General features: G+C 40.4%; 1 protein-coding gene across 24 annotated transcripts in view; it reads right to left on the bottom strand.

Moving 5' to 3' along the window:
- The window catches only part of MADD (MAP kinase activating death domain), a 76598-nt gene that overhangs the window by 30972 nt on the left and 20630 nt on the right, over positions 1 to 24996 (bottom strand). For 5 of the 24 annotated variants that reach the window (XR_011324832.1, XM_069784568.1, XM_069784584.1 and 2 more), the window contains exons 4-23: positions 24534 to 24837; positions 24067 to 24198; positions 22675 to 22788; positions 21887 to 21967; positions 20035 to 20091; positions 19110 to 19288; positions 18265 to 18500; positions 17746 to 17902; positions 16658 to 16761; positions 15576 to 15769; positions 14616 to 14947; positions 13820 to 13959; positions 12457 to 12558; positions 11550 to 11588; positions 10466 to 10525; positions 9895 to 9997; positions 8678 to 8864; positions 8353 to 8503; positions 5708 to 5914; positions 701 to 754 (exon numbers count right to left, since the gene is read on the bottom strand). Coding sequence is in view for 23 of the 24 variants with exons in the window: in XM_069784568.1 (XP_069640669.1) it covers positions 701 to 754; positions 5708 to 5914; positions 8353 to 8503; positions 8678 to 8864; positions 9895 to 9997; positions 10466 to 10525; positions 11550 to 11588; positions 12457 to 12558; positions 13820 to 13959; positions 14616 to 14947; positions 15576 to 15769; positions 16658 to 16761; positions 17746 to 17902; positions 18265 to 18500; positions 19110 to 19288; positions 20035 to 20091; positions 21887 to 21967; positions 22675 to 22788; positions 24067 to 24198; positions 24534 to 24837 (2933 nt within the window). In the remaining variant the exon portion in view is untranslated. The remainder of the gene's footprint in view (positions 1 to 700; positions 755 to 5707; positions 5915 to 8352; positions 8504 to 8677; positions 8865 to 9894; positions 9998 to 10465; positions 10526 to 11549; positions 11589 to 12456; positions 12559 to 13819; positions 13960 to 14615; positions 14948 to 15575; positions 15770 to 16657; positions 16762 to 17745; positions 17903 to 18264; positions 18501 to 19109; positions 19289 to 20034; positions 20092 to 21886; positions 21968 to 22674; positions 22789 to 24066; positions 24199 to 24533; positions 24838 to 24996) is intronic. The other 19 variants (XM_069784571.1, XM_069784592.1, XM_069784572.1 and 16 more) reach the window with 13 other exon arrangements.

Here is a 24996-nt window from a genome sequence, read left to right as displayed (position 1 = left end):
TGTAGATTTAGACTACTATTTAGACTCTGCAACAGCCTCCGACTATTTCATCACTCCTCCTTTAACATGGGATATAAAAACCAAAATCAAGTTGATTCCATATTATGAGGCTATTCTCTAACAGCCATCACTAAATACAATTCTTCACATACACCTTCTCTCTCCCCCTCAAAAGTATGTCTTGTTGCAGACTGACTGTGGTCATAAACTGTTCATAGTTGATGCCAGGTAACAAAATCTGCCATTCCACGGCTTGAAAGAACAGAGAATTCTTCATTCCAGTAACATTCAATCAATCAACCAATATATTCATATCAAAGACTTGTTAAGTCTTAAAACTGGTCTTTAACTTTTAATAAAGGAGATGGAATATCTTAAAATCCTTCCACATATGTCTGATACGGTGAGGATGCAGAATATCTGCTTCCCCTTCTTTGAAGAAGGCAACATTCAGGGGAGGAAAAAAGAAAGGGGGGGGAAAAAAAAAAAAAGAAAAAAAAAAGAAAAGACATTTGAACACAGTTTCCCCAGGACAAACTGATCTGTTTGGCCTCCTCAATTATGCAGGCTTTCTTGATAGACCTTTGTTCTTGTGGTATAAAAACCGTATGCCATAGATGCAAGCTCACCCTGCACCTGGGGAGTTGGCAGTTATGGGGAGGCTGGAGGAGTCAGTTTCTACGTTTTTTAATTTCCTTACTCGTTTTTTCCAAAGATTTTTGCTTTTTCACTTCCTGGTGCTTGTTCCACAATTCTACCCAAGATGCATTGAAAGCAGGAGAGAAAGAGAAAGAGTCAGCGGCTGGTCAGACAGGTGAAAATGGGGAAAAAAATTTGAAACAAAAAACCCACTCCTTCATCTCAAAAAAAAAAAAAAAAAAGGCAAAAAAAAAAAGCAGAAATTTACAACAACTACTGACCGAAGGGTTAATTAACACCATTTTACAAGAAATCAATGTTAGGAATCGAGCACTGCATCATCTCTCATCTATAGAGAATTCAAACGTTTGAGATGACTTCATACAGTGAACCAACTAAGGAAAAATAGCTATTATGAACACATATAATGCAATTAATCACCTTCCCTGAGAAAGCCCTTTAAGACTGTCAGATACTTATTCCTCCAAAATGTAGGCATCACAGAAGCTCTAATTAACAGAAACATTTTAATGTCTCTAGTTTATATCATTGAAAGGAAAAGGCAGAAAAACCAGCAGCAGCAATTCCAAGAAAATTAAAACTGTAGGTTAACACAACATTTAACCAATATTATATCTTAAAAATTATCACAAAGTTTACAAGTACAAGTTACTTTTGACTTGAGAGCATTCTCAATAAATGCTTGGCTCTGCCTATCAACCAGTCCTACATGCAAAAGTTGAACTTCTCTGCACCCACTTGTTCCTATCAGGGTATAAAGAATGGAAAATAGGGAAGAAGAAAAATGAGCAAGATGCTTAATGCCAACTTCCAAAATTCAAAATAGGTCACACCACTCCAATCAAGTCAAGCAATTCCATAAGAAGATACAATGCAGAGAAAAGGAAAAAAGTCTGAAGTCTGCACGTACTCTTTTCATTTGAAGCTTAGCCCTGAGACGAAATAGTGATGAGGCACTTGCACTTTTCTATCACTCACATTCCTCAACCCTCTGAAATGCAGTCATCTTTTCTGCTCAGAAACATCAGATCATTCCAGGTGCTGGCCTGTTGGCCAAAGGAAACATCACAAGGTGACATGCTGAACTGACTGAATGCTGGGCACTGTCCTTTCTCACTAGCACCGTTAAAGCTGGGAATGCTACAGAGGAAGATACTCTTAGAAAAGCAGAAAAGGCAAAGGGAAGGAAAAAGAAGTACAATGTTCTTCTGCTGTTCCTCAAGGAAACTTGCTGAGCAACTAAAAGGTCACTTGAAGTGTGTCAGAAACCCATCCCACCCTGCAAATGGCAGAAATTAGGGCAAGACAGGCTCTAAAAAAGTTCTATTTAGCAAAATGTCTACTGAAAAAAAAAAAATAAAAAAAGGATAGTATTACGATTGTGGAAGAAGGCTCCACAGTATTATCATTAAAACGTATCAGGAGCAAGGTAAATGTAGCAAGGGAGAAAAAGCTCAAAAGACAGTTGCTAGCCAACTGATTTCTGTATCTGCTTCATGATTGATGGATGTTCCTTCAACTTTTGTAAGTACACAGATGGATAGGATAAAATTGCTTATGGATCCAAACAGCATCCTATAGGCTTATCTAGCTGAGCATTCACTGACACAGATAACAATCTCTTTAAGATGTACTGAATTTGTTTGTTAAAGGGCTTTGAAGACATCTGGCCTCTTAAGTGCTCAGTCTATATGGCTTTACTTTAAAAACCACCAGACAGAAAGCTGTAATACCTGCCATTAAATTACTTTTAGCTGACTTGCCTGTTAATTCAGGGTAGACTATATCCTAGCACATTAAAAACAGCCTAGATTTTACTGTCAACTACTTTGTCAAAGAAGAAAAGGAAAACTTCAAATAAACTCAAGGGGCATAAATTATTATGCCTATGACTTTGTTACATGAGCCTGAGCTAAACAGGACAGCAGGTCCAGAAAGAATCTGATGCAGACAAAGTAGGTAGCACAATCTTTTCAGTTTCAAAACCCTGTCAAAATAAAAGTGCCAGCATTAAACAATTATTTTAAAAGGAGTAATGGAAACTTCAGTAAGTACTGACATTTTCATTAACAGTTACTGCAAGTATGCAGTAAAACCAAACTAATCAGTAACGTAAAGGGGGAAACTATTAACTATCAACTTTAAAGCCACTGGTGTCCTAATAAGAAGGCCAACACTACAGGTGATGACCATGGACCCTGGAAGATAAGAACCCCAGAAGTAAGCAAATATTTGGTGATCTTTTAAGAAATAAAGTATCAGAAGCATCATCTTCACAATTAATTTCCTAGCTAAGCAATTAGGTATTAAAGCACAACAAAGATCAATCCTCAACTGCTAAAAATCCATCACTCTTCACCTCAGAAATAAGAATTTTGAATACCAACAGCCTTCCCTGTTACCAGGGAGCATCCTACATACTTCAGAGGTACACAAGAAACCAGAAACTTTCCGAGAAGTGAATAAGAAAAGGGGGTCAAGCAGGAACACACCCACCCTGAACTTTGGAAAACTCTGTGAACCTCCTGGCCGTTGTTCCTGTAGTACAAGAAAACTGCACACGTTCAGCTACCATACCTCTAGGTCTCAGAGACACAGTTTAATTGCCACACTGACATACACTTTATGTATGGCTATTGCAAACAGTGCTGTACATGACTTTACTCCATCATGCTGATGACTTACTTTCATTCTAGTATTTCCTCTTGTAGCTAGATCAAAAGATTAGCAGTCCAATTTGTATTTTGTCCATACAATACCAATAGATTCATTGAGAGTTTTATTTACATAACTGCAAGCTGAGGCTGTAAGCACCTTCCAAACTTCATAGGATCAAGGAACTCCTGAGGTTCAAAGGAACCTCTGGAGATCATCTAGTCAAACCTCCCTGCTCAAAGTAAGGTCAACTAGAGCAGGCTGCCACAGAACCATGTCCAGTCAGGTGTTCACTATCTCCACAGCTGGAGAATCCACAACCTTTCCAGTGTTGGATCATCTTCACGTAAAATATTTTTTCTCATGTTTAAATGGAATTACTTACAAATACTTTGTTATTTCAGCAACATCTAAATGTTTACCAAATGCTTCTTCCCTAAAGAAGTTAGTTTGAATGAGAAAGTCTGCATTTCACTACAGAAGGAATTTCAGCCTAGCCATGACTAACTCTGGTCCTGTATATCCAAAATATTGTCCTATACTGAAGCTTCCATAACAGAACATAAAGGCAGTATAAGAGCCAAGCTGCTTTAAATTATCTTCCTGCAACACAAGAGAAATTTCCTTTACTTCTAGATCTCAAGAGTCAAATGAACATGGACACTACATTGTTTTTACAGCAATTTCTTAAAGACTGACTTGCATACTAGTTCATGGTTCTTGGTGACAGACAAAACCAGTTAGAAAAAAAGGCTTCAGAGAAAACATTAGTGTCTTTCGAACTTTCATCAGTTTTGGTGAAACCATATCCTTCTTGTAACTTAATTCCATAGAAGACAAGTGGAGATCATTAGAGCATCAGAACCACCAATAAGAATTTACCTGTTGCCTGTCCTTGAAGATTGCAAATTGTTTACGGCTAATATTCTGTCAACAGTAGTTAACATATTAAGTAATACTTCTTTTGAAAAGCACTTCTTATGATGCTTCACAAACATGGAATGTCTGATCTCTATGATTCCCATTTCTATGAGGCTTTGATTTCATCTGAGGGGAAGAGCAGTCTCAGCAATCCAATCAAAAGATCTCTCTTCATTCTTTAAAAGAATGCTGGCCTAGCATCTGTTTTATTCTTAGTTGTGTCAGAAGCATACTTTCCTTTTTCTCTTTTCCACAGAAAAGAAATCAAGTACCCAGAGTGAACCAAACCACTATAGTGAAATGCTAGAAATCTGAATCTCTCTTAGCTCCCTGATAGATTTTCAAAGAGTGCAAGACTAGTTTCTGAGCAACTGCCTCCATAGATTACCTCTTGAAACAAGAAAGCAAATCAAGTCACAAGGGGTTCAGTGTCAATTCAGAAGGACTCAACACCACTCAGCCTGCAGCTGTTATGTGGGTATAAGAATGAATGCACTCCTGCCACGTAACTACCCAATACACACATTCCCTTGTCTTATGCCACATACTGCAGGTACAGCCTCACAGTAGCACGCTGCTTTCAGAAGATTAATCTTGCATACAATTATTCCATTAAAAAGTTATTTTAAACATGCTGTAAGAAGTGATGGCTAAAATTTAACACGACATATTTTTGGAGCTGACAAACAATTTCTCTCATATGCTGATGGTACTTTTCTCTTGTTTACAATCCACAGCACGTTGGATCCAACTAAAAGATTTTTTTTCTCTTTTTTTTCTTCCCACCCCCACCCCAAAGAAATCTGTAAAGCCCTTTTTAGGTAAAACAGTTTAAAGCCTACCTCTAACTTTTCCCCAGACATAGGGAAAAGCTATACCAGCTAAGAAATTAGACTGGGAAAGTTTCCAGTGACCAGCCTAGCAGATGCTGTTTAGAAGGACACACATTCTATTTACTATCGCATAGAAGGAAGATCCATCAGTCCTGCTCATTGTAATACAACAACTAAAATCTTTTTGGCAGTTTTTATCATTAACAATCAGCAGATCCTGGGTCCCACTTCTATCAGGATGCAATCTAGATAATCCACAGGTAGTCAGCAATGATTGGAAAACTTTTGTTTCCTATAGTCCCTTCTGCCGCTGCCCTTTCCAAAGTCCTGCTGGCCCTGTTTCCCTTTTGCCATTTCCTGTTGCTTGAAAACATCAATCACAGAGCGAAAAATAAAGTTGTCTAAAGTGTAATGAAATTCATAAGCAATTAAGATTAGAAAGCTTCTGGGAGAAAACTGCCTTGGATAGTTTATCCAAGAGTAGAGTGAAAACACCTATGATTGTTCCTTGTCATCCAAGGTGTAAAATGAAGCATGTTACAGCAGCAATGTAGTGTGTTAAGATGGAGAGAATGCAAATAGAACCTAATGCCAGAATAGAAGTCCCTCCTGCACTTCACAGGCACCTCAATACACACCAATGGAAGCAATAAAATTTTCTTCCTTTAGACTCCTTGTGTCAAATTCCCTTGGCCCTTTGCCTGCAGGGCTCGGTGCCTTTGGCATTAGCTGAGGTACTGGCAGCTGCATCGCAGGTTTTGGCTCCACTCTTGGGGATGATGCAGGATCCTTGCCAACTGGAGTGATAGATCCATCCGTTGGACTTCGTTTTCTCTTTTCTGGTTCTTTAAAGAAAAAAAAAAACAAAGTGTTGGGAAAAAAAAAAACAAAAACAAACATAAGGAAAAAGGAAATGAGAGCAGGAAGATGAGACAGATGGTCTCACCTAAATCATTAAGCCTGGCACTGAAACAGCTCAGTCCCACATTTGTTCCCACAGGTCACCATGGCTTGCAAATAGTCTGACACACTGGTGGAAACAGTAGAGGAGAAAGCCAGAGTGCTGTTTTGGGGATACTCAGATTATCTCCTTCCTGTATATTTGAAACCTAGGAATCTTCTTTGACACAGTAACTGTAGTATCTCCTCTGCTGAAATGTCCAAAATTAAACAACTCTGCCTAAACTACCAAGAATATCACTTCTAGAATATAAGCAAGCTCCTCCTGCAGTGAAAAGGTGACAAATACAATCATCTTTGATGGGTAACACTAAATGAAACTTCAGTTAGGAAAAAAAACAAAAAACTATCAGCTATAGCTCTCATCATTCTCTGAGACTTCCTATAATCATATATCCCCAAAGGCAGTTTGGATTATTTCTCTGCATCAAGATCCACAGTTTGAATTACAGCAAAACTTTCAGAATAGAATAATTAAAATTAGATTTTTCCGTAAAGAATCTCCTGCAATCCTGCACAAACTGTTCCAATAGCTGATGAGGCCAATAGTCAAAATTTCATATCCTAATACCTAAATTTGTCATACCACTAGACCTTGTGATATCTTTGTCCAGTAGATTAAAGATTCTGCTATCAGCAACACCTTTCCATTTAGCTAATAATTGAAAACAATCAACACCTATCATTCAATAGACTGAACACCTCCATCTTTCAGAACAAAAGTGTTTTTCCAATTCCTTGTAGGTCTTTTCAGAAACCTCAGTTTTTCAAGAGGTGATGATCAGAACTGGAAGCACTAAGTCAGCTGTGGGTCTTGTTAGTGACATATCCACAGACAATAGCTACATCCCAAATCTCTATTCCCAGGTTTACACAGTGGCCCCCTCTCCAGGTTTTACAGACACAGTAAATAGTGGGAAGTTCACACATAGCTGCCATTTTCAGAGACGTTGCTTCCTAGAAGATAGTTCCCAATCCTACTCTTGTTGCCAACTGTCCTTACTCCTAAACAAGTCCTTAGTTTGACCATATTAAAATAACTACCACCATGCTTTATTAAGATTCAGCTTCCTCTAGAACAATAACCTATATCCATCATGTCCTGTTCAAACAGTATGCATCATATGCAAACTGAACAATTTTAGGATTACTAGATCACCACTCTATGTTAAATAACATTAAGATAAACACTAATCTCTATAAAACATTTCTAGAAATATCTGGATCGACTCATGTAAAACATACTAAACAGCTAAAATAAATCAAGATGTCATGCAATAATGAGAGAAGTCCTCCAAAGACGTATCAAGGCTTTAAAAGTTTATATCAAATTTTGTCTATTTTGACCACAATTAATCTACTGGGTAAGCTCTACTTACCATCAAATTATACTATCTGGCATTTACATTATCAAGACTTCATCTAAAACCATTTAGTTTTAGATCAGCCACTCTATAATTTTGCTTAGGATTAGTGTCAGACTAAAAGGCCTATAATTACCAAGATCAGCCTATAACCCACATTCAGGACTGTTAAACTAGCACAGCCTTCTTTACCTTCCTCAGCATTCTAACAACGACTGGAAATGAACACCTGTAACCCACAGGGCATCTAAGCCAACTCATAAAATCCCTGATGCAAGCCACTCGGAACACCAACTATAAACTGTTTAGTAGATTTTACTCCTCTGCTACAATGAAATAAATAGCTTTTCATCATTTGAGATTACAGCTGAGTCAGATATTAAGCAGAGTGGTAGCTTTCTGTCATCTTTTGCTCTTTTTCCTTACACATGCATTTTCTTATTTTGCATTAAGAATCAGATTTTAAGAAAAAGCTGAAAAATATAGAGGTAGTTTCAGACTTTCCTCTCCAAGAGTACTTAGTGATATAAGAATCATTGTGTAATGCAAGGTAGTTGGTGAGATAAGTCTCATACAGTTCCACATTAGAAATATCTCCGTCCCTATTCAGGTTGTCTGCAATAACTTTCCAAGACTGTGGTTGGGACAGTGTTAGTTGAAGGTCCCCACTCTCAGAATTTCCACTTCATCTGTAAAAGCCCCAGGTTTTGTATCTTACTGCATAATTCCCATTTTCAATCAAATACCCAGTATGACCATTATTTTGTTATGGTCCAGTCACACGTGTGCAAGAGAATGGTTTCAAGCTTTGTAAGGTTTCAGTAACAATGGTACAGTTCTCACCTGTTTTGAAAGTGTCGTAAAACCCCTGAAATATCTGAAGCCACAAAACAGCTACCTTCACAATAAGGATCTCATTTGGTTCGTAAACATTGTATTCTCATAAACACTTTTCTTACCTTTGTTGTAATAGTGAGTATGTGCTATCTCTAGCAGGCCAAAAACACTGGCCATGCCTCCCAGGCCAGCATTTGCATATGACTGCTCCAGGCTCAACACAGTGCACTTCAGCAAGTCCAGCATGCCTTTATAAACCTTGCGGCTGATCTCCTGCAATGAAAATCCCATTAGTGTTGCTATTTCAGAAGTGAGAAAGTAATTCAAGAACATAAATTCCAAAACTGCTGTAACATCAGCTTTTAGGAGGCAATTTAACAATAACTTTCTATGAATTGAGCCTCAGCAGACACTAGGTATGAGGACCCTGATGAGTTCAGCACTGACCACATCCTGTATGACATCCTGCCGAGCATCTTCTTCTGACTGGATTGTGCGATTCAGCTTGCTTAGTACAAAGACACGGAGCTGCTCACTCTCCAGCAGACGTCGGACTCTTTTCATATTCAGCCAGCCAACACCTTGCCCATCGAGAACATTGTGTACCACCTCCTTCAGGAACTGCTGGTTCTCACTGATGGATTTAAGAGGAAGCAGGCAAAAAGTTAGCCCTCTGCTTACCTCGGCCAGGACACACACAGAAATGCATTTCCTATCAAAGCTAAGTTTACAAGAAAAAAGTTCAAATCTAGCTATGCTTGCTGCTAACATAACTGCACACAGCCCAACCTCTGTTCTATAGGTGTAGCATCAAATATTTTATTTTATCTGTTATTTCCTATAATAAGCCGTAATCAGATTTTCCTTTAGTCCTTCTAGCTACCACTCTACTCCTCACCTTCACAGCACTCCTCAAAAATCTATAGGAGCCCTCTATGCCACAACCTTCTCCCACAGCCACCTTGTCTGACCTGTAGGCTTTCCTTGAAAGAGGAAGCACAGCACTACTAATAGCACTACTGCAGCAGCCTTGGCACATGTACTGCTTCAGCTTGTTTTGCCACAGGGGAGGGAATGGTAAGAAGGGAACTCCTGTGCAACCTGCTGCATTCCCCAGTCTGAACTGCAGTTATTGTTCTTGCTTGTCTCCCAACCCAGTAGCTCAAAGCAAATTTCACTCTACCCATGACTACTACATAAGAAAAGGAGGAGAAAGCACAGGCACAGGTCAGGTAACGTTTACTTGCACCATTCTGAGTCCCCTTCCCAAGGCTGAGAAAAGTGTTTCACATGAATTCATGGAATCAAACTGCTTCATATGACTCAGCTGATCCCCTGCATGGTGCATTAAGACTCCACTGGCTAGACTACCTTGTTCAGAACAGACTCAACTACAAAGAATAAATACTCAGCTAAAGTAGGGACCTAGAATTTTTGGATCTCAGACAGAAAGAGGATACATTTCGGAGCATAGAAAAATATGTATGTGTGCTATTAACTGTAAGACCATCCACACCAAATCTTCTCAGACAATAAGTGCAAGCTTAGGGCCATAGAAAAGCACTATTTAGTTTTCAACAGCTAGACTTCTGAGGAAACATTGGCCAAGTATGAGACCACTCTAACAACACTTTATACTCAAAAAAAGCAATGAAAGATATTACCTGGAATTGCTAGTTCGTCCCTGAGGTGATGGAGATTCTCTCTTCACTGTCGGGCTGTGCTTAATGACTGAAGACTTTTGATCCACAAGGGCTCGTCTGTTTCCTAAACAGGAGAGGAAACAGCATGAGAGGAAGAGGTAGGAAGAAAAAAAAAAAAAAAACTGTTCCCAGGACAGTAACAAGCAACACTAAGGTTGGCTAACATACCTATTCGGATTACAGGTAACAGACTTCAAACAAAATGGAAACTCCAAAAAAAGCAGCAGCGTATATCATATTCTAGCATCACACATCGGCAGAAAACAGTAATGGGAGTAATGCAGAGAGAAAAAGAGAAGATGGTAATGGGAGCAGAAGGTGAAAGGCAGGAAAAGTTTGGCTGCTCTGCATGCAGTTCTACAACAAGAACCATCTTCAAATTAGTCACTATATGTAAAAGCATAATGCATTGGGGGTGACTAGTATAGATCATGTGGTACTGGTTACCCAGTGAGAAAGGTAGCCCAAAGTCAGGCATAGGGAATGCTGGAAATTGTTATATCATGCACAGCTCATGCTGTAGGGAACCCACCTTCATTGCTTACTGGGCCAGCTTCAGTAATAATCTCCATTATAGTATTTAACCCAAATACTGGGACACAAAATATACAATTAGTAGTGTACTACAATTCTACAGTCCCCACCATCAGCAGCAAAAGAATCCAACTACCAGCTTCTTCCCAGCCCTCCCTCAAAACAAAACCCAAATGACACTAGAGCAGGAAGGATGCTTGAAAGCCCAAGACAACAAGGGCCAGTGTAATTAATCTTAGAGATAGTGCTTGACTTGAAATTTGGCATTGTGGAACCAATGTATTGCATCTTCAAGGACATTATTGCATATATTGTATTTCAAGGGCACTATCAAAAACATCTGCATCACTGAGGAAAAAATATCAATGGATGTGCATGAAATAAAAATTAAAAAGGAAGATGGAAAGTGGTCAGACAGCAGCAATGAGATGGAGTCCCAGCATCATTTCCCATTACAGTTAGAAAGACAAGGTACCACACACACTTGGTAAGAACAAGTTAATGCAGCGATTTTATACCTGTACAACAGAGACAAAAACATTTAAGAAACAGTGAAGTGCCCAGTGGGAGTCCCAGTGACGCAGCATGCACACGTAAATGAACACAAACACACACACACACACTTGCACATGCATAAAAGACTGAGCTACTCCACGGAAATCCCATCCTCATATCTGCATAGTAACATTAAAGACCCTACAGGATTACAGTAGTCAAGAAAGAACACCAAAGTGCAGAAGACGAGGTGCAAAGCATGAACGTGGAATGGCAAACCCCATCACTGTTTTCTTCCAATGCATGGAATCAGTCATTAAGTTTACCCATGGAAATAATCCTGACATGAAGCATGTTTCTTATCCAGTACAATTGGACATAAAAACATAACCAACTGGTAAAAGGTTGTCAAAAACAGCTGTGCAGAGTTTCTGCTAGTGTTTTCACCCTACCAGTCCTGTTCCTCCTCATTTTACACACAGGGAATGGTTACTTGTCTCAAAAACAAAGTCCAAAGCAGAAACACAAAAACCAGCTTTTGGCCTTTGTTTCTACAAGGTCTAAGGTCAGCAAAACATCATACCAACCTTCATCCACATCCCTTCCCACTTCCAGATTAAAGTAATCTTTACCGATGAAAATGATGAGGAGGAAAAAAATAAATGAAAAAAAATCAACATATTAAAACAAAAGCAGTAAGTTCTAATCAGATAGAATAACTCAAAAGGTAAAATAAAACCTTTCCCCAGTTTAGCAACTGAAAAGGTCTCAACACTAAAACTCCAACATGTGCTCAGTCACCCCTTCTGTTATTACATCTGGTACAAGGACGACCAGGCTGACTAACTCCCCACAGTAAGAGGGTCATTTCTCTAGTGCCCATCCACACATGTTATCTAATGATACTGCAGACAAACACAAGATGTTCCAATGAAAAGACTGTGCACATAAGTTAGGGATCGATCTTCACTCTGAATGAGCTGAAGAATGGTTATAATTTGATTTTGATCAAAATTTTTTATTTAGTGAACTGAAGAGACTATAAACACTTTTGAAACCCACGTAAACTGCAGTCTCCATGGGAAACTGGCATTAACCCCACTTAGAAATGCAGCATCATTGCTCTAACAAGTTACCTAAGGCTAATCATGAAGATAATGGCAGTGCAAAAGTAGGACCTACCTCTTGGTTCCCATTCTTGACACTAAGTACTTAAAAATAAAACAAAACAAAATACAAAACAAAACCAACATTCACAGTGTATCCATTAACACAGGCTAGACAAGCCAGTCTCCCATCCCAACGCAGCCCAATTGTCAGGAGGAAGTCTGACTGAGAACTAATCAAGACAATTTACTGTCTTGATACTCAAGACGGGTACTACCCAAACTGCCAAAATGCATCACCCCCAGGATTCCTGTTAGGGGTAAGACCTCAGACTGCCAAGCCACAAGAACTGTAAAGGCTGTAGAAGTCAAAGGGAAAAACGGTTACCTTTCAGGCTAGGAAAGGGAGTATTCTTGTCTCTCCCAACTTTGGTTGGTAGGGCTAAGTTGGACAGACTGAAGCTTGTGCTGTGGTTTCTGTACAGGCTGCCTATGACAGAAGAAGAAAACAGTTAAATGCCTAATGCTTGCTGCACTCACCCAAACTTCCTAAACCTCCTGTAATTCACCTTCTTATTCCAGATCCTTGATGATTAAGTTGTTCTTTATTACCCAACAGTCTCAAAAGCATAACGTCATCTCATTTACATTGCAACCACATCTGAAATTAGATTATTCTAAATTGTACAAAAACTTAACTCTTAGCTTTCATGTTACAATCACTGCTGCTTTATCTTTGAGTCTTAAATGTAACAGCAATATCCACCTGTCTTCCTGCACTTAAACAGGTAACCCCACGTCAGCTGTGTCTTCTTGTTTGATCCTCTTTTGGGAGCAAATGAATAGTAGGGGCCACATGAGAAAACAGGGTGATGGAAGATCACCAAAACATGTAATTCTGAAGTAAGGATTGTGCAGTGTGCTTTGTGAAATGCTGTAAATCTGCCACAGAAGTGTGCTTTAAAATAGAAGCTTTAATTTATTAGGAGAAAGCAGAAGTTCTTCCTAATACAGACAGATCTTAAGAACACAATAATGCATCATCATCTGGTTAAGCCTGTAGGCAGCCTGAAAGCATCTCCCGTAGATCAATGAGCTGATTAACACTTCAAGATGTTAATTTAAAATGTCAGCGTACTATTTCAGTTTGCTTTGGTTCTTTTTTTGCAGCCTTATTTTAGTAACAATCATTTTACCAGAAACATCCAATATACTTTCACCACTGCTGCAAATTTCTTGCACTGCTCCCCACTATTAGTGCAAGACTCAACTGGCCATATCTTCTTTCACTCATTAAAAAACTCTAGATTAGTCTTCCACACCTGTGGATTTTAATAATAAAAATATAACTGAAAGTAGGTGAGCACAGTCAAGAAATTGAATTTAGCATCTAAACACATAACATAGTAGCATGGAAGGCATACTACTGGTAAGATTTTTGTATCAACTTCAGGAAATTGCACAATTTTCTGTTTAAATGAAACAAAGGATTTCTGACCTGTGCCCTAAAGTGCCATATAACTCAAAGGCCTAACCACATAACCAAAGTCCTTCTTACTGAAAAACACATAAAGCAGTAGTTATCAGCAGTGTAAGTTAAATAGGTCCTGTGGCTCCCAACATGACTTCTGGAGAGCTGGTAACAATTTGACAACCAAGTCATTCTCTTGACTAGCCATGCCTCTATTCCATTTCTCTGTAAATTTTATTATAATAAATAAAACCAGCTTAATGAATTCATTAGTACATACTTGCAAAAGACATGATGCCCCCAAAACCTTCACTGCTGTTGTTGGAGACAGTAGAGTTTGGGGAGCTGGCCCTGGAATCTGAGTCTGCATCAGAATCGTTGGCCAGTTTTAAACTGTTTGGACGGAGTAACTTCTGAGACCTTTAAAGAAATTAAGTACAACTGTTATTAGCTTTCCCCCTTCCCACCTCAAATCAACATGTATGATTGTGGGAGATCTATGCTGGTCTCACTCCTCATCCGTTTTCACCACACTACCCTTACCTTGTGGGATATTAAAAAAAACCCAAAACAAAACAAAAACCCAACCCAAGAGAATTGAAGCATCTTTGCATTGAGGCTTCTATTACCTTTCAGGGCATGCTGAAAATTTGTCTACAAAAGGGCATTGGTGGATTTGGGGGTGAAAGGGTTCTGCTTTGAGAGCAATAACAAGAAAACCCAATGTCATCAATCACTATAGTATCTTTCCTCCAAAAGACAAAGCTTCACCAAAAAAAAAAAAAAAATTGCTCAAAGGTTTCCAGAAATCAGTAGGTGATATACTAAAATGTTTCTAGGAAGAACTGATAAGTCTACTAGCATCTACTGCTTACATAAAAGCAAGGAACTGAGGGAACTGAGCAAGTGCCTTTACTCAAACCAGAAGGGTTTACAGAATTTCAGTATTAAATGAAAGTGGTCAACAATACATTTCAGGTGCAAAAGGCATTTGAATGAATAAACAATAAACTACTGGAAGCAGATGGAAATCCCAATAGTGCTGTACAGAAGGGCGGGAGACAAGGAGGACTTGCCTGCTTCCATTGAGATTCTGGTTAAATCTTGGGGTGTAGCTCTCTTCCTGCTCATCATCTTCATCCTCCGTAGGAAAACCATACTGTGGTTCAAAGTACGGATTATCATACTCTCTCTTCCTCACCACCCCTTCTGAGGAGCTCATGCTGCCAGCTGTGCTGTCGCTCTCATGGCGGTCCAAGCTTATCTTGGGAAAGCTTGGTTGTAGTGGCAAGGAAGGGAGATGGTTTGAAAATCCAGCAACCAACTTCTCTTCCATTTCTGCTGAATCTGCTGACTCCTGTGGACCAGTCAAATCATTGATCTGTTCGCTAATTTGTGTTACATACAACTGAAGGGCAGGACAAGAACAATTATTTCAAACTGGGAAGTCTGTACAGTCCTTGCTGTTTGTTACTTGCTTAACAAACTTGCTGTTTGTTGCCCCCACCCCATCCCCACTATCCATGGCTCTAATCTAGGATTTTACATACGCTGCAGTGTTTGCACATCGTTCTAGGGACTTACTCCCCTGTAAAACAGATCTTACTGGTAAGTGTAAGCTCAGGATAACAGCTCTCCATTACCCTGTTTTGTGGTTATGCAAGCAACTCCCATTCTTCCTAAATGACCACAGATTCATGAGTTTCCCCACCGCGCTCCCTGTTCCTCTAACGCATCAGGTCTTTCCAGACTCTGTAAAAGCAATTCCTGCAGTCACAACCTGGACCACTGCTCTCTGTTAATGCTGCATTTTTCAATGCATGGGAGCTTTTAGGTACAGGAATGCTCTGTCCCAGCATAAGAGGGTACCAGTAAACTCCACCTTGCTCAGAAAGTCCAGAAAGAGCATGCAATTTAATCTGCATGGTTTCACAGTCCTATTAGCTTTTGCCCTTCTCAGAAAGAACCACGTGCATTCTCCCATTCTTTATATCCTAATATGCCGATCTTGGGGCTGAACTCATCTCAGTACACACATGATTCACTCCATGGATGACAGTGCTGGGGCTGCTACTGGCTGTAGTACTGGAACTTGAACGAGGCTGGTTGTTCTCTTGGGAGTTTTCACTGTCCATGGCCTGTTCATCCAGATCCCCTGAGTATTCTTGAAAATCATCAAATTCCACTTCACTAGCATCACCAAGAGCTGCGTGAGTCAGGGGGTCAACATCTGCAAACACATCATTTTGCATTAAAGACAACTGCCTTCCTCAGCCTTTTGCCCATCTAACTAAAGACCCCTAGCAGTTGAGGGCTGCTCAGTAGAATAAACCTGCATAAAAATTTAGGTTGTAAAGGGCTTTTGGAGGTCATCTATTCCAACTCTCTGCTCAAAGCAGGGGTAACTTCAAAGTTAAAGCAGATTGCTCAGGGCCTTGTCCCACTGAGTTTTGAAAGTCTCCAAGGCTTGACATTCTACCTTGATCCTGGAAACCTGTTTAACTACACTAACCATGAAGATCTTTTCCTTATGTCCAAGCAAGTTTCTTTTGTTGCAACTTAGGATTATAACCTCTTGCCCTTGGGACATAGGAAATCTGTTGGCAGTCCTACATTTAGTTTATTGAAGAAAGTGAGAACTTCCCGCTCTCACAAGAGAAGCTATTGCTGCAGCCTTCATATAAGCCAGAGAGAATGCATTTTCCTGTCCCCACTAGGATAGAGTGACTCATTAAAGCCAGCACTGAGAACCAATATGCGGGGGCAGGAGAAAGCTTGTACTCTGCTGCCCATATTGCACAGTATCTACTGGCAGCAGCAGGTTGTTTCCAGATCTAGCAAGCCAGTTTTGTTCAGCAGCACCTATTTCTGTTCTTCCTCCTCCCAGTGTCCTTTGGAGGGCATTGTTTATAAGCAGGAGAAATGTCTTTTTTTCAGCCTACCCCTGGATATTGAAGGAGGAGTATAGAAGACACTTTTACCTCAGAGCAAGACTACAATGGAACAATACTTTGCTCTAATTTAGGGACTTAGGGGAAGCATTTTTCCCCACAGTGCAGATGAATGGGGAAGAGGAACCTATGTGGACCTTGTGAAAGTAAAGCTCAAAGTTACTCACTTGGGGTATCGCCATTAATGTCACATTTCATCATCTCACTGACAAAGTCACCAAGGGAGGAGTAGGAGGAACTTGAGTCATCATAGTCGACACTGTCACTGCCACTGCCACACAGGTGAGAAAGAGAGATGAGTGGCAACATAACAGGAATAGCAGGGCCTGACGTTTCAAAGTATGAATCAGCACTGTTTTCATGGGCCTCTTAAAAATCTCATGATATTTCAGTCTCTACAAACAAATTTCTGGCAAGAGACAGAAGCCAGCTTCATGAAAGGTCAGAGCAAATGAAATAACTTTGAGGTATGTGCAGAGACAATATGGGAGGACATTTAAAGGCTCTCAGCAAAGTTAATGAGGTCAAGCATAAGTGAGCAGGGAGTAGTGTATTAATTCTCTGTGTGTGTAGGACAACTTCAAGGGAACTGGAAAACACAAGTAAAAGCATTCCCTTTTTATACTAACGATTAATCCCACTCAGTCAGAACCATTGGTGCTGTGTAGAACATAAAAGTTGTGCAAGTCCAAGCCTGAAAGATCTCACAGGCTAGCAGAGAATGAAGGATAATAAAACTTGATGCAAAACTCTGGGAAACACAGCCAAAACTACTAGAAGAAAAAAAATTACTCTCATTTTACTGAACACACAAGAAGGTCTCAGGCAGTGGGTAGTACTCACAAGCTTCACATAACTATGTGCACTGAGTAGAGATTTAAAAGAGTGGTAGGATGGGTGGGAGTACTTGTAGTACTGCAACAGAAATAACCAGAGAAAGAACAGCATGGAAGAAAAAAAACATTAGGGTGGGAGAAAATACCAAATGTCAAGTGGCATACAGGTAGCAAAAGAAAACAGGAAAACACAAATGGAGAATTACATTAAATGAAGGCTTGAAAAGACACTAGGAAAGGGTTAAGAGGTTGCTGTGATGACAGAGCAGGGAGACAATTTACTTCAGTATCAGTATTCTGCCCAGACAGAAATGAAACAGCAACCTGGCAGGCTACAGGAAAAAGCTGCAAATGAGAAGTAAGTTCAGATTGCTGGGCCTCTTCTCTATCCCACGACTAAGGTCATGCTCCCCACTAACCTGTCATCAGTGGGATCAGAATCTGTTTCTTTCTCTGCTGGGACATTCAGTGCTTCAGCCAGCTGTGAATTACTGTCATAGACACGATAGTGGATGGGCTGCAGCTGGTGAGCATACCACTTCGGTTTGTCACCAATCAGTGCTGGGTCAAACATGTCTGCACAAAAAACAAGGAGAGAGTTAATTGAACTCATTTATTGGTGTCAAAGGCTTCATTCACAGTGAGGCTACCCCCTACTAAGTCTTGCACAAAGGAAGGAACAGCCTCTACTCTAAGAAGCCTCCGTAACCAAACAAGACAAGATGTAAAATTAATTGGAGGAGTGAGTGGCTAATAGCAGGGTTAACTTGGCAGAAACACATGAGGACATACATAAAAATAGAAAAATATTCCTTGAACTGGATTTCACTCCCCAGCAGGAATAATATGGTGTAAAACTCAGTCCTTCCCTAGAATCTCTCTGCTTTTTAAGTTCCTGCATTACATCCAAGTGCAGAAAAGGCAAGACCAAAACTTACTGTTATGAATTCTTTGGAAAGCATAGTTAGTAGGGTTGAGTGACCATTCTCCAAAGTATTCTACTGCCTGTGTCCTGGAAAGCTTATCTGCAAAAGGTGTCTGCTTCGGCCTAGAGGCAAGAAAAGAATTTGCCTGGAAGGCCACCACTGGTCGCGGGAAGAGACGAAGAGTGCGAGTATGCATCTGGAAACCTTGCAAAACATTTGGTGAGTTGAAGAATCTCACCATAGCAACCCTGAAAAGAAACAGAGGACAACATATCAGATAAAAACACAGAACACAACAGAAAAGAAGACAGAGAGCCTTTAAAAGTTATGCAGTAGGCAACATTTCAAACCTTTGAAGAATGGTAACCCAGTACAAAAAGCTAAGTCTTCTTAGAAAACAGTTGTCTTGGAAAAAAGAAAAGAAAAAACCAAAAAACCACTGAGAAATCACTTTGTTTTAATTCACCACCTTAACACCAAGACCCACTCAATGAGGGACATTGTTCTTATGTCTGCTAGCTGAGGTGACAATTAAGTTTCCAGCTTTTTTTGTAGTTTAAGGCTTGTGATTTAAGCTGAGAATACAATACCAGGCTGACAAATCCAGGTAAAGTGGATGATCTATAGGAAAATGCAAGAAACAAAACACCCCCTCCAGATACACAGTTATGTTCATGCAGTTAATAGATCTGAGGTAAACACTGTAATTTCTGCTCTTTTCTTCCCCTGATGTAAAGTAGAACCTGCAGTAGAACCTGGAAGATGCTGCTTCCACCACAGGACCCATAGAAGCGTCTGTGCTGCCTTCAAGTGCAAACTTTATGAAGACTCAACACTACCTTCCTGTTCAGCCTCACCTGGTAGCCACATCTACAGAGTCCACATCATTCCCATAGATGAGAGGGTTGAATTCTGTGGAGGGAGTAGACTGCAAATCATTCTGTGGTCTTCCCAGTAGCAGTGGCACCTCCTGCCCCTCGTGGAACTTCTCTAGATTAAGAATGGGCTGAGTATTCAGACTCATGCTGGCCAGTGCCTAAAGAAGGACAACATTATGCACACATTCAGCAAGAAAAAAAAGTTATTCAAGGAACAAGAGAGAGATCAGAGCTACTCTGCCTTCTAGGCAATTGCAACAATTGTGCATGCTCCATTAGTTTATCTTAAACTATCTCCTATGCTGAGTCAACAAATATCTCCAGGCCCTCCTTTATGTGGACTGTAAAAAAATGATCTCCTCAACACTGAAACAGTCCTGGAGCCAGCCAAGGAGTATCACAGAAGTCCACTTTGCTAGATCATTCATGACAGGAAAACAGATAGTCCAGATTGGACCGCTAGTAGTATGACACTGTGTACAACTTATTCCTGTGTGTAATTTGAATACATCTTGGGACCTAGAGGCCTTGAAACTTGCAACTTGGCCATTCAACCAGTGAGTTTGATATCCCAGGATAATGTGGAGACACCTTTACAGGCATCTGCCTGTATCCCTGCAAATCTCCACTTCGCAGCTGAATGAGGTCTTCATCTCTCCATAAAGCTACGATTCTCTTCAACCCTCGTAACTTCTTCAAGGATATGCACTGGAGCAGCACAAATGGTAAATCAGTCCTGGACACCAAGACCTACCCTAAATCTTCCTAATTTCTCCCATTTGCCCACTGAGTCATCATCTTTTTATTTCAAAAATAAATAAATATATAAAACAAAACAAAAACCAAAACTCCAAAGGAAAAGGGTAAAATGGAAAATTGAGCAGAAAAGAATAAAATAAAGAACCTTGTTGTCAGGAGTGAGCAGCTGTTTCTGAGTGATTGCAGTCATGCTAACCAGACACTGGAGGCAAGATGGAAGATCATATGATAACACCAGCAGCCCATCAGAGCCAAGACGAACACATGACAACAGAGAAACAGATGGAGGGGAAAAAAAAATTAAAAAAATCTATTACTACCAAATATTACAAATGAGAGGAAATAAAAGGGACCACAAAATAGGCACATTTGGGGAGAGAGGTTTAACTGCCCCACCCCCAAACATTCACATCTGGCCACTTTGGAAAGTGGAAAGGCTGCTGTCCTTACTGATGCAGCTAAGAACTTTCTACTGCAGTTTAAAAGCAGATATCCTGAATTTTATTAGTTGGCTCTAAGACCCAAAGGCACACAAAAGCGTTAACCTTAGTGATGTGGGCCACAATTTAGTCCTCTCTACTTTGTACAGCAACCATTAGCACTCCTTCTCCTTTGCCAATGGTCAACTCTTAATGATAATGCCTACAGGAATACATAGGGATGTAACCTGAATTTGGGTGAACACTCCAAGAATTTTAAATATGTCCTCAAGGAAATTGCAATTTGTTCTTCTGATATCCAACTTTGCCCTACTGAGACAGTTTTAGTGCCTGAAATTGCAAGGGGGTGAGGCAGAACTGGGGGGAAGGTGGATCTAACAAAACTCCAAGCAACACATCGCTTCCATCTGTGCTGACAGCAGGTACTGAGGTATCATAGAGGTTACACACTTTGCTCTCCAGGTCTACGAGGAGAGAGAAAGAGCAGATCTCATCACATTAGTAACACACTTTACCTTTAGATACTGCATGCAGCGTGCATAAGGAAAACAGAAATAAAGAGATAAAACCTGCTTGACACGATCAGCCAGGATGACCCAAGCTGATTAATGGCTTAGCAGGACCTGAGAGGAGAGACTGAGACCTCACACACAGATCTGTGAATGGAGGGGAAACAAAGATGATCATAGCTTGATGGATCAAGTCAGAGTTTAAAGCCCACATGGCAAATGTAAAGGAGGAATCTGGAACTTTCTGCACCAACTGGAAACAAGTTAGCCCCAAACAACAGTAAAAAACAGAAACCATCTGTTCCGTCCAGGAGCATTTCAAATTATCCCTCACTTGGCTAAGAAATTAACTGTAGTTATAAGCCTTGGTGACCACTCACTTTTCCAGATTAACTCTCTCCATGAAGATAGAAAAACAGCAACTGGATACCTACCACTTAACATCTGTATCAATTGATATTGATTTTCAAGCTCAAAATGCTGTTGTGTTCTAACATGGGTGATGTTCTAACTGGCCAACTATATGAAAGGGCATCTTAAATAGTTTGACACAAAATTCCTAGTCCTGTGCTTCCCCCACAAATGACAAAGGTGGAAGCAGCAGAGACAGCAAAAGATGAAACAAGTAACAAAAATTATAGTTAAGTCCTCAGGAGAAACTACAGAGAGATCTGAAACAACATGAAAGTCTCAGATTTAGCTTAGTCAGGAGAAGACAATGTTAGAAAGTCATACAGCTCAGGGATCTCAAAAGAAGACACCCCTATAAATTTGTTTAATCAGCCACCCTATTGATTAGCCCACTGCCACATTCAGAGCAGTAGACCTCTCCATGACTGACCAAGGGGCACTTTCTTGAACAAGGGCATTCTAGTACTCTGATACGTTTTCACATCCATCTGACGTACCAGGATACACACCTGCTTTTAATTCATTTTGCTTTACATTAGCTGACTTGCATTCTTGTCCAGTACAGCAGAAGAGCTGTGCAAGACTTCATCTGCTAAGTTCTACTGAATTTGAGTCCTTCCCCCAAAGTGCTTATTACCTGTTTCAGATGCTTCTTCAGCTCTGAAGCTTCTGGTTCTGGCAGTGCTGGCAAAGATTCTGCATTTGTGGGAACAATCACCTGGAATTAAGCACAGCAACAAACTAAAAATTCCCCAGCTGTAGTCCTTTCCAAACCAGAATCTCCTGAATCTCCACCACTCCAGAGACTGAGGAATAAAAGACATAAAGTAAAAAATAAAAAACCCACAACACCCCCCCCAGACATCTGCGTCATTACTTCGATATTCACTTCTTTATGGTTGTTATTGTTTACAATATCGCAAACAATGGAAGAGTTACTTTACCATTTACCTCAAAAAAAGATAAGTTTGAATGAACCCACACTCATCCTTTGGAATTTCCATCAAGTAAAAGATGTTATACATGTTTCCCTTGAATTAGCCTTGCTCATGCCCCAGTAGAAAGTGGGATACAGAGTCCCATTTGAATCATGACAGCCAGTGCTGCTGGAAGGCTCTTATCAGACTGGGTTTCTTACATAAGGCTATAAGAGACAGGGTCACAATTACTCAAGAAGACAGCTTTATCATTTGTTTGAGGATTTATCTTCTAATGATATAGCCAGATGGATTAACTAAAAAAGAATGCTTTATAAGCAAAAGAAACGGGACCTTGAGACACAAGAAGGAACGGAATCCAAAAGTTTAAGATGGAAGTGGCAAAGGCAGGCTGACGCCAGGCATTCTTAAATTCTCAGTGGGTACACTAGTAAAAGTGCACAGTTCCCTGGAAACAAAGCCACAAGTCCTTATGGGCACCACTTACCCTATTGGTATCCAGGTCAATAAGCCATACATCATCAGGCATTTTAAAATCCAGTTTGTAAAGGAAGAAACTTGCTGGAACACCAATGATATAAGGTGTAGGGGCTAGAAGCAACTGAGAGAAAGAGACACTTTAATAAGGACAACATCTGCATTTGATATCACCATGTTCTTCCCAAACATTTATTTATTAACTACAGTATGTTTATAGCAGAGGAGACAACACACAAGGCACTGATAAATAAGTAATTAATTCCATACAATATTTAGGAAAAAAAAAAAAAAAGAGGAATAAAAGCTCCTGCTCAGAGGGCTTCAATTTTTATCTAGAAGAAAATAAATTTCCACCTCCTAGGCCCCCACCCTCACCAGGGATGTAATTTATATAGCTACATGGCTCCTTGGAAAAAACTTAGCTAATCTAATGGCTTGCCACATCTATCATGGACCAAGAAAAAAAGGTGTTCAGAGTAAGAGCCTAACTAGAGAAGAAGCAAGTCATAGATGAATACACCCTCAGCTCAAGCTGAGTCTGTGCCATTGTAAATATGGCTTTACCCATGCAAGGACTTTATCCTTACCCTTGTAATGGTAATTTGGTTTCAAAACAATAACATCTCTACAAAGAAGAAACAGACACATTTTTTCAACCGTATGTGGAAAACCTAAGGGGAAATTCAGGTTGTTTCTGATAAGGGAATTATCAGAGGGAAAAGGTTTAAATCAATAAGGCAGCTTGAGACCAGTGGCTTGGGCAGCTAAATTATTCTTTAAATCTAGAACACCAACACAGGTTGGTCACCTCCAAGGGGTGGTACAAGAACAAACCTGAAGCATCAGTTGCAGGATAGCACTGAAGTAGTAAGATGGCCTGAATTCTATCTTTCCAAGCAAAATGATGAGCTCCTGCAGAGAGCCAACTATTGGCAAAACCCAGGCTCCCAGCAGCAGTAACTCAACACTTCATATTTCTGAGGAGACCAAATTGCAGGCAATAGTTTCTAAACTCTGAATCAAGAGCCCTCAAGCGTACTTAAATGTTACTCTGGACCCTCCCTAACAAACCTTAATACTCAGCTGGGGGGAGGGTGGGACATAAATACTCATCATAATATTGTGGATCTATGGCCTTTTAAGTCCATTGCTTGTGAACTACTGTGAACTACTGCTTTGAATCATACTATTCACTAGGCATGCTTTGAAGGTATCCTAAATAAGTGGTGTTACCTATGATTTAAATAGCTAGCAGTGCTCAAAGAATGTTCTTTGCAAGGCAGAATTTGCTGCAATCCCTGAGAAAACAGTGGGGAAGGAAATAAGGACTATGCCTGTATAAGTTTCAGACATCACAGAAACATCCTTTGCAAAAGACCAATAAAGGAAAAATATGTACCTGTTCTGCAGAGGCCATGCAGGTGGGAAGCAGAGGGATCACTGGGAACATGTACTCTAATGGGTAGATCATAGCCACAAAGGCCATCACAGACATTGAGAGTGCATTATAATCTCGGGACTGCAATACAACCTGCAACCAAAGAAACTCACATTAGCACTGCAGCAACCATTCACTTCTCATACTCCCCACAGGGGTGTACAAAGATCACAGCCTGCAGGCCTCTGATTTGATGGCTGTGAACTGGATGACCCTCCATTAATCTGTCTGAAAACAAGCTTCAGGTGCTTTTTTGAGTGAGAGTAAAACTTTTCAAAACAGGAGCCTCGGAAGGACCTATTCCTTCCCACCGCAAACTGATTCCAGGCAGTGCAGGAGACAGCTGTTCTACACATCCAGACTACCCTGGTTTTGAAAAGGGCAGTGCTTCCCACATACCTATCAAAGGTCAACTCTTCCCTTCTTACCTTGTGCTCGAGAAGGATGCAGGTCAGCACCTGCAGGCAGGCATCCACTCCCAACAACTCCAAAGGCAGATGTAATGGAAAATCCACCAAGGTGAAGCGGGATGGATCAGGAAGAGCAAAGGTCAAAGCTGGCTGCAACTCATGTGGCAAGACTTCCACATCCACCCGCTTCTGACCAGCAACAGGCATCGGTGAACGGAGCAGCCGGTATATCCAGGCCTCAATCTCCCGCAAGCCGTGTAGCAATGCACTGGACTTTTCTTCCACCAGGAGGGAGCCTGTGAAAATCCGCCACGTTGTATCCCTGTACAGAGAGAACAACAAGGTTAATACTCCAAAAGCTTCACATGACAGCCATTCCGCAAGGCTCTTCCAGGGAAAGGGCAGATACATCGAGAATTAAAGGATGCAGCTAACAAACATTTGGTCACACAGAAGAACAGAAGGTAGGGATTTAAGCTTA

Source organism: Haliaeetus albicilla, chromosome 5, assembly GCF_947461875.1.
Source record: "Haliaeetus albicilla chromosome 5, bHalAlb1.1, whole genome shotgun sequence".
NCBI lineage: Eukaryota > Metazoa > Chordata > Aves > Accipitriformes > Accipitridae > Haliaeetus > Haliaeetus albicilla.
The sequence above is the reverse complement of the archived record's forward strand: the minus strand, read 5'-3'. Positions and strand labels throughout refer to the sequence as shown.